The sequence below is a fragment of the Cyphellophora europaea genome (assembly GCF_000365145.1).
Source record: "Cyphellophora europaea CBS 101466 unplaced genomic scaffold supercont1.4, whole genome shotgun sequence".
Taxonomy (NCBI): Eukaryota; Fungi; Ascomycota; class Eurotiomycetes; order Chaetothyriales; family Cyphellophoraceae; genus Cyphellophora; species Cyphellophora europaea.
In genome coordinates, this window is record NW_008481810.1 from 102,889 (window position 1) to 120,031 (window position 17,143).

Genomic DNA, 17,143 nt, shown 5'->3' on the forward strand with positions numbered 1-17,143 from the left:
AATTTGTCGCTTTTGGGTATCAGTCTATCGTTTCGGTCATAACGCCAACCCACAAACACCCTGCTCAAACTTCTCCGAGCAAGGTCACCATCAATTCAACAGTCGAATTTTCCAGTCGCTGTCAAGTCGCATTCGGTGGTCTGATTCTGTTGCTGTCGCAATTGGAAATCTCCTCGAAGCCGGTACCGTTCAACGCCTTGCTAAAATACAGCAGCGAAACCTCTCGGTCTTGAGAACACCAGAACAGGCATCGCAACGCAACGAAAATCATCAGACATATCGATCATAAAACCTGGTCTTTGCTGGCAAGTCGAAAAGCAGACCCCAAGTCCACGCCGTATACTCCAGTCAAGATGACCGTCTCTCCCAAATCACCCATACATCACAAGGCTCCCCGCTCCCAACAGCGCAAAAAGTCGCCATCCGCAAAGTCGGCCGCCTTTGGTGAGAACTTCAGTCGCTATGCCGCCAGCACCGGGGGCGCACTGGACGACTACACGCGCAGTATGCGTCAGTACCTCGACAATGGTGACGCGGATCTCAAGCCGCGGAATAGTCGTGAAGCATCTCCGGAATTCTGTTGGCGGGATCTCGGTGAATTGCCGCAAATCCCAGACGATGCGCTAAGTTCCCGCAATAACAGTCTCAACCCCGTCCTGCAACCCTCGGAAGGTCGAAGGGAGAGTCGCGATTCCACGGCCGCCCAGGACCAAGACCAAGACCAAGACCATGAACAGGACGACATGGCCGATGATCATTCAACGTCGAGCCTAAGCAGCCATGTTTCAAACTTGCACATCAGCTCTAATCGTCATCGCACTGGTCGACATGATAATCGCCCTCAACATGATCATCATGATTTCCATCATAAAAAGTCATCATCCAAGAAATACTGCGTGACATGACAGCGTCAGTAAATTTCTTCCATACGCCAAATCAAAAAGGCACCGAAAGCAGCAACGCCTCAACGCAGCATTGCATCGCCTCGTCGTCGTCGCCATCAGCGACTCCAAGCATCGACAGCCCTTTTCGCCCGCAGCAGAAACAAAATCGTTTTTTCGCCACGACCGTGTTTTGTTCCATCACTCGATATCCATACCATAGCGCCACCCCAAAGTGGATCAGCCATAGCAGCGAATGCCAGGCATATTTGGCCTAGTCATGACCAAACACAAGAAATGAATCACACAAAAGACCCCAAATGCAATCAAAGTCCCAAGCGACTCAAACATGCAAAAGTGAACAAAGATGAAGAGAGAGAGAAGACTTACTTTCCCAGTCCCGTTCTGCCATCAAGCCCAGCCAGTGCAACCGCCCTCTGACCATATACTCATCCTCCAACAGGTCCACCACCCGTTCCGCCGGTGGCCGCCGACCCGTGCGCCCCGTGCTGACATTGCCCATGGCCATGCCCATACCCATGCCTATGCCCATGCTCGGAGGGGCCATGGTCGACATGGTATCAAACGTAGTGCGTCGTGAAGGCTTGAGGGGCGAATTATGACCCGATCGATTCCCGGGACTGTGACCAGTGCTGTTGCTGCCGCCGCCGCCATTGTTGTCCATGTCAAAGTAGTTGCTGGCATTGGAGTCGTCGCCACCGCTAAAATCGCCCGTACGTGCCCTCTGCTGCTGCGGCCCAGCGCCACCACCCATCATGGCGGGCACGAAGTCGTCGGCGCCGCCGCCGCCGCGGTTGCGATTGCGGCTATTGTTGCCTCCGCCGACGCCTCCTTGCTGTTGCTGCGGCGACTGCTGTTGCTGTTGCTGCTGCTGTTGCGCCATATGGCCCGCTCTCGCATTGAATCGACGCATCATCCTCTCCTTCTTGTCGGCCTCGTACTGCGCGCGCCTAGCCCAGATCTCGCGCGTGATGTCCCAGCAGCTGTCGACATTGCCGATCTTGAGACGCAGCATCATCGAGGCCCAGCGCTGGGAGACCCACTCCTGGTCGTCGGGTTCGGTGAGTTCGCACCCCGCGGCCAGCAGCGGGAAGATCTGGATGATGATGGTGCGGCTGGAGACGGGGACGGAGGCGAGGTAGAGCATGACTTTGCGCGCGAGGGCCTCGCATGTGAAGCTGGGGATTTCGGGGACGGCTTGGTGCAGGTACAATAGAGTGGCGTAGCGGTAGGCCTCGGCGGTTTGGATGGCGTGCATGACTTCCGAGGTGACGTCGTCAGGGCGCTCGAATTCGGCCGGGTTCGCGGGCTGCCATTGCTCGAGTTGGTTGCGGAGTTCTTCGGCCTGGGTGACGGTGTTGAGCGGGATGCGGTCGGAGCGGCGCACGCCCTGGATCAGGTGGTTGACGCGGCCGATGATGGGGAAGAGGGAGACGGCGCAGCCCATCAGGGGGTCGACGTCGAGGAGGTCGCCGATCGGTTGGTTGACCGTGTTGACGATGTCGTCGATGAGACCGTCGGGCGTTTCTTCCAGGTTGGTCAGCCGCGAGATGACGTCCATGTAGACGAAGGTGTTGCAGAGGAAGCGCCATTTGATGGCCTCGCGGGTAGAGAGTTGGCCTGCCTGGAGGCGTTGTTGGAAGTCGTTCACGGCGTGGATCACCATGGCCTTGGCGCCGCGGAGATGCTGGACGCCGGTGCTTAGAGTTTCGTCCCACCCCTCACCGAACGCGAGGACTAGGGATGTTGCTAATTTGGCGTCTGGACGCATGACATCCATGTTTTCGGAGAGCTTTGCAAGACTCTTGCGCATGTGGTAGATGCCGGGGACACGTAGGTTGGGGTAGTCTTGCCTGCCGTGGAAGGCTGTCATGGAGGCAATGGCGTGGTAGAGTGCTGGTGAGTCTCGAGCCAGGGGCCACACCAGGTTGCGCCAGGGGTTCTCGTTGGGGCCATCCTTGATGGAAAGAATGCCACAGGTGCTCTTGTCGAAGCGGAGCATCAACATCTCAGGGGAGGCAGGATCGAACTCGGGCTTGGCCATGACCGTCATGGTAGATGTCTTGGAAGAGTGGCTGGAAGCATTAGATGCAGCCCGCGAATTTCGACGTGGTGGCAATGCAGTCGTATCGATGGGGTTGACGGTCATTGGAGAGATATGCCGCTGAAGGAATTCGTCGTTGAATTCTTCATCCATCAGAAAGTTGTCGAATTGTCTGTGGTCATGGGATTGATCCATGTCGGTGCCAAGCGGTGGCATGTCTAGGAGATGCGGAGGAATCGACTCTCCTGAGCCGGCTGAGTTGGCGCTGCCATCGTCGGCCAGGGACGATGGGTGTCTGGGTCCAGGCAGCGAATAAGGATCTAGACCATCACCTGGGAAGTCGTTGTAGTCGAAGGACGGCAGATCATGTAACGCCGGATCCAGTGGCCCGGATGTTTGATCCATATCATCGTGGGATGTAGGAGGCTGGAAGGCATGTTTGGCATCGGCGAATGCAGTTGACAAGCCTGATGGAGACCAACTTGATGCTGCGTGTGCATCGTCTGATTTGGCCTGCGAGATGGGACGAGGCAGGGCGACTTCGTCTGGGTTGAAGGACAAAGAACGTGAATGCTTCTTGGTAGCTTTGGCGGCAGGCTTGGGGTTGAAGTTGGTCTCCTCAAAGGATCGCCACTTGTAGTCTTTTTTGTAGCCTTCACATTCGACATTGCGCTTGGCGCATTGCTGGCAGGTCGGTTTGGTCTCATCACATTTGAGCCGCTTCTTTTTACAGGTCATGCACCCTGGTCGCGTCTCCTGTCAGTCTGAGGGGTAAAGTTTTCTTGGGTTGGGGAATATACCATTGCGACTTTTGCTCTGCTTGGGCTTGGTGATGGCACCATCTTGAGTTGTACTGGAGGCCGCGCCGGGTTTTGTCGAGCCTTTTGGCGCCGTATTGGGTCGAGGCTTGCTGGGTTGTTTCTTCACCGGCCCAGGTGGGGGGTCGGGAACGGGTCTGATGATAGGCGATTTCTTGAGGAAGACGCTGGGGGAAGGAATCTCGATCTCCATACGACGCAACGCGGCATCGGCAAAGCAGCAGCTTGAGGTGTTGAGCTCAACTGGAGGGTCAGAGGTTCGCGACGGGTGAATATTGAAGGTGGGACAGGGAGAGAGATTGTGCGTGCGGTCGGCGGACAGTCGAGAGGAACAGGGTCGAGCGAACCGTTATCTCTGGTATCGCAGGTGGGAGTCTCGTGGCGGCATGTCTGGCGGGGAGGATACTGAATTGGACGCAGCCTCAATGGCCAGCCTGGCCAACACGGGGCCAGCCAGTACTCGAAGCGTCGAAGTGCTCCAGGGGTGGGCCGGGTGGTGCCCGACGATCTATCGCAGTACGCAAGCAAGCAAATGACCTCCCCAACATCCGCTAAATCCCGTCCAGTATAGGCGACGAAAAGGACCGTTAGTCGCGATAATTGGTGGTTGATAGCGGAAGCGTGCCCCGCGAAACCGAACTACGCAATCAGTCTTTGAGATGGGCGCCTCAAACGCCCAGAAGGGCCTCCCCTCCAGGCGTGAGGGGCCATCCCTGTATCGCTGCCCCTCCCCTCCCGGCTGATTACCACGGGCGGTGATTGGCGCTACGCCTCTCCCCAGAAATAAACCTGGGCGAGGATTTCCGCCTCATGTTCAGCTTCAAACTGCCCTATCTATGCTTCCGCCCTTTGAGTTCTCCATCGCTCGGTTGCAGGCGCCGGTGGTTCGCAATGCGATATAGCCATGGCATGTACCCAGTCACTAAGTCCATCTGTCATGTCGCTTCACGGGTGCGACCGGTAGCCCGACGCGACCACTCCAAAACTGTACAGAGTTGTGCGACCTCGAGCCGCCACGTTGACACATACGAAAGCCGATTCAGGACCAACTCCCCAAATCTGTATGCACGACTGAGTTTTTTTCCCTAGCTTCGTCTACCGGCGGTCTACGTGACGCCACGGACCACCTCGGCATGTACTGGCGGCCGACCTCATCCCGATGTCACCTCAAGACTTTGCTGGCGCTTGACATGAAGGTAGATGAGCCTGTTGTGCATGATTGATCTCTAGACTACGCCGTGGCATGACCGTGTCGTCGATGGATTGCGCGGGGAACTGATTCTCATGTTCCCGCCGAGACTTGACTGTCATAAGCCGAGACCGCCATCATCCCCGTCAGCAATGCATCCCGCGTGAGTAGCCGCGGTTTGATGATTGGTTCATGAATCATAACCACGCTTGTGATGCACTTACAGCCCACATGGCCCCCATTGGAAGTATTGCCACGGCATGGATGATGAATCGAGACTGGATCTTGCCGACGAGCTGACCCTTTCCGTGTGACAGACGATTTCAGCACAGGATCTCAACCCAAATAACACGCTGGTTAGCCAATATACGCATAGCTGCAGCGGGGGGGACGGAATTGCAATAGGCGGAAAGGGTGCTTGCAGATGGTTGCCTCAGGGCCGCCAAGACAAGGCAACATGTTGTCGATCTTTTCATCAACACACGCACGACCCTTTGGCTGCTACGTCGAATACCCAAGAACCGAGTTCTCTCAAGCCCGAATCCACTATTGACCGGACTTGTGACCACTGCCAGGCTCACGAGCACTTGGACGGGTCCTCGTGGTTCCTATCGGGATTGAGCTTGACGAACGGAACGAAACTCCATCATTCAACTCCGAGTCGGCCAAGCAGAAACAGCTCATCGCCAATTTGAGACGTACCGTCAATGGACCTATGAGCTCTCGTGATGCACTGCCCAAACTCAAGCCTTTTCTCAATGAGCAGCCTGGCCACGAGGCCTTGTTGCAACCATTCCGGATATCAAGATTACGCCATCTTCAAACATGTTGGATGAGAACCGTTAACGTTGGTCGCCTCCGAGAAGACCACACAAGCTCGCCCACCAAGTTCGCCTTCCCGTCAAACACAATGACAACACTTCAATCGTTTCAGACAGCTGCTCCGTGCAAAACAAATGCTATCTACTGCTCTGGCCATCACTCGTAGCCTAACCCTAACGTCTCACCCCTACCTCACACCTCCATCTCCCTGCCACCCCTGAGCTCCAAAAACCCCCTTACCACATCCACCACACAATCCTCGAACCCCCTCAATCCCCCGCCAAACACACGCACCGTCTCCCCCGCCTCAAACGGCAACCTCACCGTCTCCGCCCGTCCCCTACAAGAGAACACCGCCTCTCCCCCTTCCCCTCCCACCACCATCTCCGGAAACCGCCGCCTCACGATCTCCTTTGCGTCCTCGAACGCCACTTCTTCGGAGACATCATTGCTCACGCCGAAATTCCTGTGCGTGCCGTTCGCCACCTGCACGATCGCGTCGTCGAGGGCAGCGACGTGCACGCGCGCCACGTCGGCGACGTGACAGATGGCGGCAGGGGTGATGTGGGGGTGTGGCAGGTCGATGCCGAGCAGGGGGGCGAGAATGAAGAAGTTTGTGGTGTGCAGGTAGGCCGAGGCGGAGGTGGCGAGGGGGTGCGGGCCGAGGGTGAAGGAGGGGAGGATGTTGATGATGGGAAAGTGCAGGGTTTGGCGGTGGGTGGCGAGGAAGGAGAGAGTGAGTTGCAGGGCCAGGGCTTTGGTGACGTGGTAGGCGTCGTTGGTGCAGGAGAACGGGCCGGTGAGGGGGCGGTGGGGAGGGGGCGTGTTGGGGGTGAAGGAGGCGATGGGGAGGGGGGTGGGATGTGAGGGGTTGTCGGTGGTGTCCCAGAGCTGAGGGACTAGGGCGCCGGCCGAGGAGGTGAGGACTACGCGCTTGATGCTGGGCTGGGCCTTTGCAGCGTCGAGGAAGAGCTGGAGCGCGATGCAGTTGGGTTCAATGAGGCGGCGGTGGACTTGCGCGCCGTCGGTGTAGTCGATGTCCGGCGCGGGGAGACCCGCAGCGACGTGGATGACATACTCGACGTCTTCGAGGGCTTTGTCGAAGGCTCCTGGCGCGAGGAAGTTGGGGACGATGATGAATGAGAGGCTCGGGAGGAATGGTTGCAACTCGTTGGCGGCGGTGATGGCTTTGGCTTTTTCTTGCGAGCGAACAACTGCTCGTACGTTGTAGCCTTTGCTGAGGGCTTCTACGAGCACGGCGAAGCCGATGAAGCCTGAGCCACCGGTAAGGAGCACCAGACCGCGTGACATCTGTGCGGTGATTGGGAGCGAAGGATCCGTGCACGACGCGTCCGGGCGCATGGTTATATCGTTGCTCCATATCATATTGTGCGTAAGGGTGGAGAACCCGTCCAGACCAGAAGGCCTGAAGCATAAGCTGGCACGAGGCCAAGCGCCTGGCAGGAGCTCATCGCGACAACATTGTAGAGAAGAATGATCCCTGTCATGTACTGAATGTGCTGGGCACTAGTGGTTTCTGGGCAAAACCTCGTTCAGTAGCGGAGAAGACGGGGCTTGGTACTGCACAATTGCCGAAGAAAGACGATGCGTGCGAACCTGCATGAACGAGGTATTAAGTAGGATCTACAAGACCTGCTCACCGATATCGCGGGATTTGGGATATGCCTGCCGGTTACATCTTTTTGTAGTCAGTTCTGCCCTTCTTTGCATGGCTTTAGGCCAACCATTGTTGACTCCGGTGGTAGTATCAGACCGTACGGACCATTTTGCTAAGCTCAGACGACGAGCAAAGCTCCAGCTAGTAGGACGGGTGTCAAAAGCTGTCCAAATCCACCGAAATGGATCAAATCCAACCCCAATAAATTCGATGCTCTAGCTCTCCCTGCCCCTCCAGTGCTTGGCAGTGGCTTGGGTCCTGAGGGCCAGGTGCTGTTGTAGGATGTGTTGCCGAGATGGGAGACGTCCACTGCCTGGATAGCGAAGCTATCGTATTGACTGACGAGGAGTTTGTTCCCATCAGGGCTGACCCCAAACTCTCTTGGAAACAGACCGGTTGGCAATCTCGCGAAGGCCTGTGTTCCAGTCAACGCCGCTTGAACGTCAACAAACGTAAGCCCTGAAACCGCTCCTGTTTTGTTGAATCTGTTGGAATCTGCTGTTACGACATAGCTGCCGTTGTTGACCAAGGCGACCCCAACGGGGGCGTCACCGACCTGAACTCTTGCCACAAGCGCATCCTGAGCAGTGCCATTGGTGGCCAGGGCGGATGCATCGAAGGCCAGGAGCATGTTACTGGCTCGAGCCGATACCCAGACCTGATTGCCGTCTGGAGACAGCACTACTCGGACGGGCTCGCAGCCAGCAGGTACGGATCGCAATAAAGCGTGCGCAGGATGTGTCTGCAGTGTTGTGACATCGAGAACGCTTAGAGATCCGCCAGTTGTGTTGGTTTTGAAAGCTTCGACTGTGAGCTCACTCAAGCCATACAGCAGTGAACCATCTGCAGAAAGAGCAGTTCCAACCAGCGCATAGTCAAGGGTGGCGTAGCCTAGCTGATCACCGGAGAGAGAACCATTGTCAGATCTTCGAAGTTCGAAGACCTCAATGGCTCCTCGACTTTTTGTAGCATTCTTGGACCCATACTCCTGACTAACGAAAGCGAGATCTTCGTTAGCCGACAATGTGACATGAATCGCGCTCGTGCCGACTGTGCCTCTCAGTAGACCGATGATGGAATTGTTGAATCCCGCTGATGCTTTGTCAACATCGAAAACCACAGCGCCTTGCCCAGTGGCCACGTAGACGGTCGATTTATCCTGAGTGATGGCAAGGCCACCAGCACCATCGCCACTGTCGTAGAAATCGCGGGGAAAAGGCAGGAGATGTAGTAAGGTCGGCTCGAGCGCGGTGGTGTTCAGGACCGCCAAAGCACCTCCTATGGCTGAGAAAGCGAGGTCATTGCTGGCGAATACGATACCGAAGGGACGATCGTGGAGAGTCAGGTTGCCTGATGGTAAGTCGAGGGCTTGTTGAGTGGGAGCAAGGGTTTGGCATGCTGGGGCTGATAGTGCTGATGCAATTGCAGCCAATACCAGAACAACAAGAGCAAAGCTAGTCATTGAGTGTTTGATAGCTTGGGTGAGCATGGTGCTGGGTCTTGACGTAGATGGCCACCTGCCTAGAATTGCCCTTACTTTGGTTTTATACTTCTGAATCCGGCTCTGGTGTCTGTACCATCTCGGCGACAGGGTCTCATGAGGTCAATACGGCCACGTAAACGGATGATGTCCGCACTCAATGATTCCATGGGTAACATCCCCCGAATGTGCAGAGACTGCGAGGTCAAGCTATAAATAAAGTAGTGTCCTGAAGGCTTGTGCCTCGATACACTGTTCTCATTCGCTCCCTGGGAGGGATGTGCCGCGAGCGGCTGGGGGAAAGCATCATCTGGGGGCGATTGCGGTGTTATTCGCAATTGATGGTGCAAAGAGGCAATGCTCGGCAATCAGGCCCTCCACTTGGGTTGCCAGAGGCGACCAAAGACGCAACAATATGGGCAGCTGGTCCTCGTCGGAGTCCCGGACGCGTTGCACCTTTTGTGGTTCTTGAAAATCATGGCACGCGTCAAAGGAGTTTGACGGACTTATGATAGCTAGACGGGAAAACAAGGATATTGAAGATGGGGAACGATGGCAGACGGTCAGGACGGAACTCTGCCAACGTCCATGTCAACGCCAAGCCAACAAGCTCATCTTATCAAGACCTCCGCCAGGCTTGGTAGTCTTCTCACCTTCCTCATTGTGCTTAAGCACTAATCGCATGTCTTGTGCGTCTCCCGTGCAATGTATGGGGCGACCTGGTCCGTATGGCTTGGGTCGCATCGCATAGAGGATCAGCATGTTGCCAAGGGACCCGTTGCGTGGGTCAAATGTGAGATACCTCTCCGAGCACCACCAAATGCTCATGGATGGACGTATCCATCTAACCCAAGCAATGGATCAGCTCCAGAGACATCTGGGGTAGGATAAGTCCGAGCACAATGTGCATTAATAGCCATCAAGACCCGGTCCATCAACTCCCGGTAAGCGCTCTGAGATTGAAGGTGAGCTGAACGGTGTTTGTCGTTGAGCCAGCATGAAGAACTTCCTCGGTAGAGCTCTGCTCTGCAGCATCCTCCCATCTGTTCTTGCCCAGTTCCCCAAAGAGCCCACTGGGGTGACGGTGCTCAACTCTAGGTTCGGAGAGGGAGTCAAAATCAGCTACAAGGAGGTGAGTTGTTATGCTTGGCCGACATCCACGTGCTCACACAAGTACAGCCCGGTATTTGCGAGACCACCCCAGGTGTCAAGTCTTATGCTGGCTGGATCCATTTGCCGCCAGGAACGCTTGATGATTATGGCACGCCGCAGAATTACTCCGTCAACACTTTCTTCTGGTTCTTCGAGGCCAGGAAGGATCCAGAAAATGCGCCTACAACATTCTGGATGAACGGTGGCCCTGGAAGTTCTTCGATGTTTGGACTACTCGACGAGCACGGTCCATGCTTTGTGCACTCGGACTCTAATTCGACCTACCTTAATGAGTGGTCATGGAACAATGAAGGTACGCAATACTGAATTTTTCTGCAGACTCGGGCTGACACTTCTAGTCAACATGCTCTACATCGACCAGCCAAATCAAGTCGGCTTGTCATACGACGAACTTTCCAATATCACCAAGAACGTCTTGACGGGTGAGATCACCTATCTCAACGACACATCGGAAATTCCCGAGCAGAATGCCACCTTCCAGGTCGGTACTTACCCCAGTGGCGAAATGAGTGCCACGGCCAGAGGTAGTCGCAATGCCGCCTATGCGTTATGGCACTTTGCGCAGACCTTCTTCAGCGAGTTCCCTGGATATCATCCGAACGATGGGCGGATCTCCATGGGTACCCAATCCTACGGTGGCCGCTACGGACCTGCTACCATGGCCTTCTTTGAGGAGCAGAACCAGAGGATTTCGAATGGCGAGCTTGACGAGGCTGACGATTGGAACGTGCTGCATCTTGACACTTTGCTTATTGTCAACGGCTGCATCGATCGCGCTACACAATGGCCGTCCTACCCAGAAATTGCAGTCAACAATACGTACGGCGTAGTAGCTGTCAATGAGAGCGTCTACGAAGGCATGCGGGACTCTGTGCCTGAGTGCGTGCAGAAGATTGAGGACTGTCAAGCCGTGGCCGATGTCTACGATCCAGAGCATATTGGCATCAACGACACCGTCAACGCCATCTGCGAAGAGGCTGAGAGCTGGTGTACGGAGTACGTGCGTGACCCGTATCTGGAGCACAGTGGACGAGCCTACTACGATTACACCATCCTTGAGCCAAATTTGTTCCCACCACCATTCTACCAAGGCTTCATGAACCAACCGTGGGTCCAGGAAGCCATCGGTACTCCTTTGAACTGGACCGGATCGTCTTCCGCGTCGTCTCGCGCGTTTCGGAGCATGGGCGACTACCCTCGCTCTGGCTGGCTCGATTATCTGGCGTATCTGCTCGATAACGGCATCAAGGTCAACTTGCTGTACGGAGACCGGGACTTTGCGTGCAATTGGATTGGCGGCGAAGCAGCATCTCTTGGAATTAGTTATGAGGGAGCAGAAGGTTTCCGATCTGCTGGGTACGAGGGAATCCAAGCCAACGAGAGCTATGTTGGAGGCCAGGTACGTCAGAATGGCAACCTCAGTTTTGTGAGATTGTACGAAGCCGGTCACGAAGCGCCAGGATACCAAGGTGAGACTGCATACAAGATTTTCACACGAGTGCTGTTCAACAAGGACGTTGCGACGGGTGAGATCGACACGCTGGCCAACCCGGACTACCACACCGTCGGTCCGGACAATACCTGGGAATTCCGCACGCCAGGTCCCGAGCAGCCAGCACAGTTTTGCTACGTCCTTGACCCGGGCACGTGTACGGATGAACAGGTGCAGGCTCTTGAAAACGGAACTGCCGTCATCAGGGACTATATCTTGGTCGATGCCAATTCTACGAAGATTTGGCCTGACTTGGCAGAGAGAGGCGCGCCCGGCGCTGATGACGAGAAGACAGAAGAGGTCAAGAGGCGATCCGTGGCCTGGCAGGCGTGATCGAGGTTGCTGTTGATTGGTAGACGGAGGGAGCCACCATCGATGGTGTGGTGTCGGTGACTGTCGGGTGCTCTCAACAACGACAGACTCAAATAGGACAAGGACGTAGACCGACAGAAGCTGTGAGTGGATACTGGCACGCCAGGAGTCGTCTTGCATTCACTGTCTGGGATGTACGGTCGAAGGTATTATCGCCAGGCTACAAAGAGTGACGTTTAGCCTGACACTGAATACATGATTCAAACAACGTCATATTCTGGTCAGCAGACCATCGGTATGTTGCCTCGTGCTTTGAACAACACCACCAACTCGACGAACGACGGACAGAACACCGCCACAGTACGATTGTTCCCTTACCATTCGCCTCCACCGCCACAGCAGAGCCTTCGCCCTCGCGCGCCAAGGCGCAGATGGAGCGATCCTCGGCGTGGTATGACGTTGAGTCGCCCCATCCCGCAAGCTGGCTCCCACCAACACCCGTCCACTCAACAGTTCGTATCTCATCGACATCTGTCTGACAGGCCTATCGCTGCTAGGGCTGCTTCAAGGGGCCTCGCTTACCCCTGTCGTGCGGCGATTGTTCTGCAAGTTCAGTCTCGGTATCACTTGCCTTTTGATCGATGACTTTTGCGCGCATCGATCCATCATGAAAGCCATCCTGCTCACGCTCCTCAAACTGAACGACATGTCATGGCGGAAGAATACCCATCCGGCTCAACAACGATATACTTTTTTCTGCAGTGTCACGAGGTAGTACCTTGCAAGAAAACCTCTAGCGAAAAGGCAGAGAAATCTCCCATCCTCTCGGGTCATCATGACACGCATAGAGTTTTTGACAGCTGATCAGCACCCCTGCGAGACACAACCTGTGGCTCGACTACTCAGATTTGCTGGAGCTGGTGATATCTTCCCCAGCGCCGCCACCAATAACCCCAGCATCCAACAGGCGCCTCGCGCCGGCTACAAACTAGTCCTGTCAACTGCCCCCTTTCCGCGAACCCGCGCACTGGGCACTTACTTGAAGAGGGTGCAATCGGTGGAAATGCTCGATCTCGCTCCTATCACGATTCAGATCAAGATCACAATGTCGTCCATATCCGTAGAGCCATCCCCAGGCATTCGCTCTTCCAGAATCAAAAGTGACTTGCTTGTCTTCTCCTGTTGTTCTAGCTTCAATTTACCAGTTTACTCGTACCAATCCTCCTCAAAAGCCGCACCGTCATCAGCTGGGGCTATTGCCGGAGGATTCTGTCGGCGCCCGTTGTAATTCCGCCTCGCCCAGTCTTTGCTGTATAACATCTGCAACACTGCCACCTGTTACTGGGGGTCGCCTGTCTGTGCCACATCTGCAAGCGAGTGAGCCTTTGTACACTCTCAACGCCTCACCTCCTGTACCATCAATTCAGGGGGGCAAATCCACCATTCTAGTCTAGTGTTTGGCTCCATCGCCACCCATTTATTGCACATCATCATCATCATCGCCATCGCCATCGCCATCTCACCACCTTCTCTTCAACCTCACCCGCCAACTACGCGCGCGATCGACTCTTTCAGCAAGCAAACGACGATCTCAACTCGCTCAACTTTCCCTCCGCTCGATCTCGCTTTCTCCACCTCCAACTCCACAACCACAACCATGCCATCAACCGCTCAACACCACCCCACCAAATCCTCCTCCCATCCAGTCCCCCACTCCCAAATGGTCCGCTTCCCCACCTTCCAGGACACACCCAAGACCGCCTGCGCCGCGGACTCCCTACGCCTCATCCTGGCCAAGTCGCGTTCGCACCAGCACGACACCCAGCAGTCGACGAGCCGTGGTGACGAAGGGGTCAGGAGGACGAGCACTCAGTCCACTAGTAGCAGTGGCAGTGGAAGTGGAGGGAGTCAGCGCAGTCTGAGCGGTTCGAGGAGTAGTAGCCAGAGCTCCAAGGCGAGTGATAAGCGGCCTAGTCGGTGACGTGGCGTGGACCCAGAGGTAGAAGAGGGGGTTTTGTGATGTGAGCGGGCTATGAGGCGAAGGCTACGAGTAGAACCACTGAGGTCTACGGCGATTACCCACGGCGCCACAACAGCGACAGGTGCTTTACTCACGTCTGCCCAGATCGTCCACCACCGGACAAAGACGAAAGCAATGCCACGCGGCTCGCTACATCGCCGACACACGGCTTTAACAACCCTACAGCCCAGCCAGCCAACCAACCTCAATCAGGCATGAGGACTGATGCGGCGATGCTTGCTACTCAAGCCCGTCGGCACAGGCCAACGCGGCTTCTCAGGCCTCGTCGATCACACCATGGCATGACAGCCCCTGGCAGATGTGAGATGGTATGAGAGCGCACCATCACTATCATGGCGCGCCCTTATTCACGCCCCAAGGACTTTATTTCCGGCCGAACGAATATCCCTGGCATAGCCCCAGTCACAGGCTACCTTCATTGCTTCATTGCATTCGCATCATCTCCTTGGCGTTTTAACTAGGCAGGCAATGGCTCCGTTTATCATCAGTTCTATACCAGATCACACTACACCACATTGTCGAAGGCGCATCAAAGGATACAGCAAGTCGGGGCAGGGCACGGCAGCATGGCACAGCATGGCAGAGCACCGCAGACAGGGCGAAGGCTGGATCTTTGCAAGACTTTTGTTTCACTTTTACTACTAATGTACAACACAAAACTACGCTACGACACGACACGATTGCCGTCAATACCGCGGTATATAAAGGTACTCTAATACATTTTGACATGCAAATTCCAGTTCTATCTCAACCATCCTTACCGCCGTCCTTTCACTCATGTCCATGTTCATGTTCATGTTCATACATTGCTCCCCTGAGCCACCATACTTGTAGAGTCTGGTCCTTCTCAATTTCCTGTTCCGTAAGACGGACGGTAGACGGCCGCCCGGACTTCGATTCGAGGCATCCCGGTTCACAATTGCGTGGACTGCCTGCCCCGCCCATTTCCCCTAGATTCATGCTTGAGTTTCATGCTTGAGACAGACGACATATATGTTTTGTTCTCGGTGGCGGGCTACGGCAGCTTAACCTACTTAGTTTTGCCGCAGTCAGCGTTATATCTGCCCGTGTTGTGCAGTGCAGTGTTGCGCAGTGCAGTGTTGTGCAGTGCAGTATAGTGTAATATCTATGCCCATCTACCCGTGACCCTAGTGCCACGGGCGCCGTCAACGTATTGAGCTCATTCATGTATGGCTAGAATTCTGGGACTGAGACACGGGGATAGGATAGGATGTGAGCTGGGGAGAGGCATGGTATCATAGGAAGAGAATGGAGAAGTGGGAAAAGAGGTCATGATACGGCAAAGTGTCTGTAAGGAACGCGCTGTCAAGTCTATTCACGCGAAGATTTCAGGAGTTTTTGGCAGTCTCCCCTGGTCTGTACAGAACACCTGCAACGAGCGCGCTTGAATCTGTAGCAAAAAAAGAAAACGTGTGGTAAAGCGCAGTGGGCAGGTGACTGACTGCACGTTGCTCACTGGTTGCTCACTCAGCAAGAACTTCTGCAATGTGAACCTCGATGTCCTTGAGGTGTATTGCACGCATCGTCTTCCTCCCCAGCTTCTACCCATCCTTCACTGCTCCATTCCCCTCACAGCCATGCCTCACCACACCCTCTAAGTGTGAGCCTTGACCTCCTTCTCAGCCTGCTTCTCGACTTCCACAGCCTTCGTCTCCACCTTCTTTGCGTCACCGAGAGCAATCGCCTTCATGTTCGAGAATGCGCCGCTCGCGCTGCCCGTCAGCTCCTTGTGATAGAGAAAGATGCGGGAGCATTGCGTCAGACCAACACAGAAGAGGCAGAAGTTGACCGCTGCCAGACTATTCCCCGTCCTGTTAGCATGTCTTTATGGTACAGCTACCGAACGAGCGGGTGAGGCAGCAAGGCCGGAGAGGTAGAATCCAAGACGTACAGCATGTTCTGTGGTCGGATGACGAAGCACCAGCGCGTCCAGATAGACCCGGTGGCCAGGAGAGCCATGTTCTGTGTGAGGGAGAGCTTCTCCGCCGGACGGAGGAAGTCGGTGGCGCCGGCGAGGACGACGCCCCATTTCATTACAGGTGCCCTGTTCCCACCGCGTTAGCACAGTATCCCATCTATACTACTATCATGCTGTTTCGGCCGAGCAGACGCCTGCGGAACCCGCTGCTCAGATAGTATGCATGATTGTGACGCACCAGAAATGCACCGTCTTGATTCCAACCTCACTCGTCCACATGCGCTGGAAGACATTTGGCTGGGGACCCTCGGCGGCTGCGGCGGGGTTCGAAGCCGTCGTCTGCTGGCGTTTAAAGGCGTTGCCGAAGCGCGACCGCGCAAACGACTGTCTCGCCGAGGTGTAGAACCGGAAGCCGGCTCGCGCGGACATCCTTGCGATTGGGAAGAAGTATGGGTGCCTGTGTGTCACACGTCCGAGGGGTTCGCGCAAGGTAGGCACCAATGCCGTCGAGATCTGGAGCGGAGAGTAGAGGATAAATGATGCGGTGGTGAGGAGAGATAGAGGTGAATCGGGGTGAGGAGTCAGTATTCTTGCGGTTAAACGTTGGGTTGGACTGCGGGAAGAGCTCTCCGCCGATTAAGTCCGATCGGCGACTGCCAAGCCTGGACTTTGCGAACTGCAAAGCATTGAAGCTGCGACGAATCTACCCTCAGTCTACCGCGCGTGCAGCAGCTTCTCTGGGATCCTGTAGCTGCGCGAGTCGATTATCGAAGTCAAGATGGCCGCCAGATACGCTTTCGCCAACAGCCTGCGCGAGGTGCGCTTCCATTTGTGCTCGTCGAGTCAAGCGAGTGAAGCTGCCAGGTAGGCTCTGGCACCGTCAAGAAGGCCACCTGAAAGCTAACGGTGAGGCTGCAGGACGTTCATCAAGCGCGCATATCCTACGATGAAGAAGCACAACCCCGAGACACCGATTCTGATACGGGAAGCGACCGGTGTGGCGCCAAAAGTGTGGGCGAGATACGGTTCGTTGCAGCAAGACCAACACTCGCGAGGACAAGCTGACTCAAATGTAGCAAAGGGACGAGAAGTTTCAGAGGAACTGTCAGGTATGGACCGTCCGTCGGATGATGAGCTTGCGAGACTGACACTACACAGGATTGAGCGACAAGGAAATCGAGGAGAAGGTCTCGACCATCGTCAGGTCCGACTCGTAACAGTGAGCGAGCCAGAGACACGGTTCGCTGTTGAAC

General features: G+C 55.4%; 6 protein-coding genes across 6 annotated transcripts; 2 read left to right on the forward strand and 4 right to left on the reverse strand.

The window, feature by feature from the left end:
- Window positions 1-1,224: 1,224 nt before the first annotated feature.
- HMPREF1541_04290 (uncharacterized protein) lies at window positions 1,225-3,957 on the reverse strand (the record flags this gene model as incomplete). The annotated part of the gene is made up of 2 exons (XM_008718636.1): window positions 1,225-3,689; window positions 3,747-3,957. 2 exons carry the CDS (start codon window positions 3,955-3,957, stop codon window positions 1,225-1,227), a joined length of 2,676 nt encoding a protein of 891 aa, XP_008716858.1.
- Window positions 3,958-5,967: 2,010 nt separating this feature from the next.
- Window positions 5,968-7,086, reverse strand: HMPREF1541_04291 (uncharacterized protein; the record flags this gene model as incomplete). The annotated part of the gene is made up of 1 exon (XM_008718637.1): window positions 5,968-7,086. One exon carries the CDS (start codon window positions 7,084-7,086, stop codon window positions 5,968-5,970), a length of 1,119 nt encoding a protein of 372 aa, XP_008716859.1.
- A 485-nt stretch (window positions 7,087-7,571) lies between these two features.
- Window positions 7,572-8,942, reverse strand: HMPREF1541_04292 (uncharacterized protein; the record flags this gene model as incomplete). Its single annotated transcript, XM_008718638.1, has 1 exon — window positions 7,572-8,942. The coding sequence occupies one exon, from the start codon at window positions 8,940-8,942 to the stop codon at window positions 7,572-7,574; it is 1,371 nt and encodes a 456-aa protein (XP_008716860.1).
- A 988-nt stretch (window positions 8,943-9,930) lies between these two features.
- On the forward strand, window positions 9,931-11,931 carry HMPREF1541_04293 (uncharacterized protein; the record flags this gene model as incomplete). The annotated part of the gene is made up of 3 exons (XM_008718639.1): window positions 9,931-10,065; window positions 10,113-10,398; window positions 10,445-11,931. The coding sequence occupies 3 exons, from the start codon at window positions 9,931-9,933 to the stop codon at window positions 11,929-11,931; spliced, it is 1,908 nt and encodes a 635-aa protein (XP_008716861.1).
- A 3,635-nt stretch (window positions 11,932-15,566) lies between these two features.
- HMPREF1541_04294 (uncharacterized protein) lies at window positions 15,567-16,319 on the reverse strand (the record flags this gene model as incomplete). Its single annotated transcript, XM_008718640.1, has 3 exons — window positions 15,567-15,771; window positions 15,864-16,016; window positions 16,129-16,319. 3 exons carry the CDS (start codon window positions 16,317-16,319, stop codon window positions 15,567-15,569), a joined length of 549 nt encoding a protein of 182 aa, XP_008716862.1.
- Window positions 16,320-16,668: 349 nt separating this feature from the next.
- HMPREF1541_04295 (uncharacterized protein) lies at window positions 16,669-17,107 on the forward strand (the record flags this gene model as incomplete). Its single annotated transcript, XM_008718641.1, has 4 exons — window positions 16,669-16,754; window positions 16,809-16,915; window positions 16,967-16,999; window positions 17,049-17,107. 4 exons carry the CDS (start codon window positions 16,669-16,671, stop codon window positions 17,105-17,107), a joined length of 285 nt encoding a protein of 94 aa, XP_008716863.1.
- Window positions 17,108-17,143: the final 36 nt, after the last annotated feature.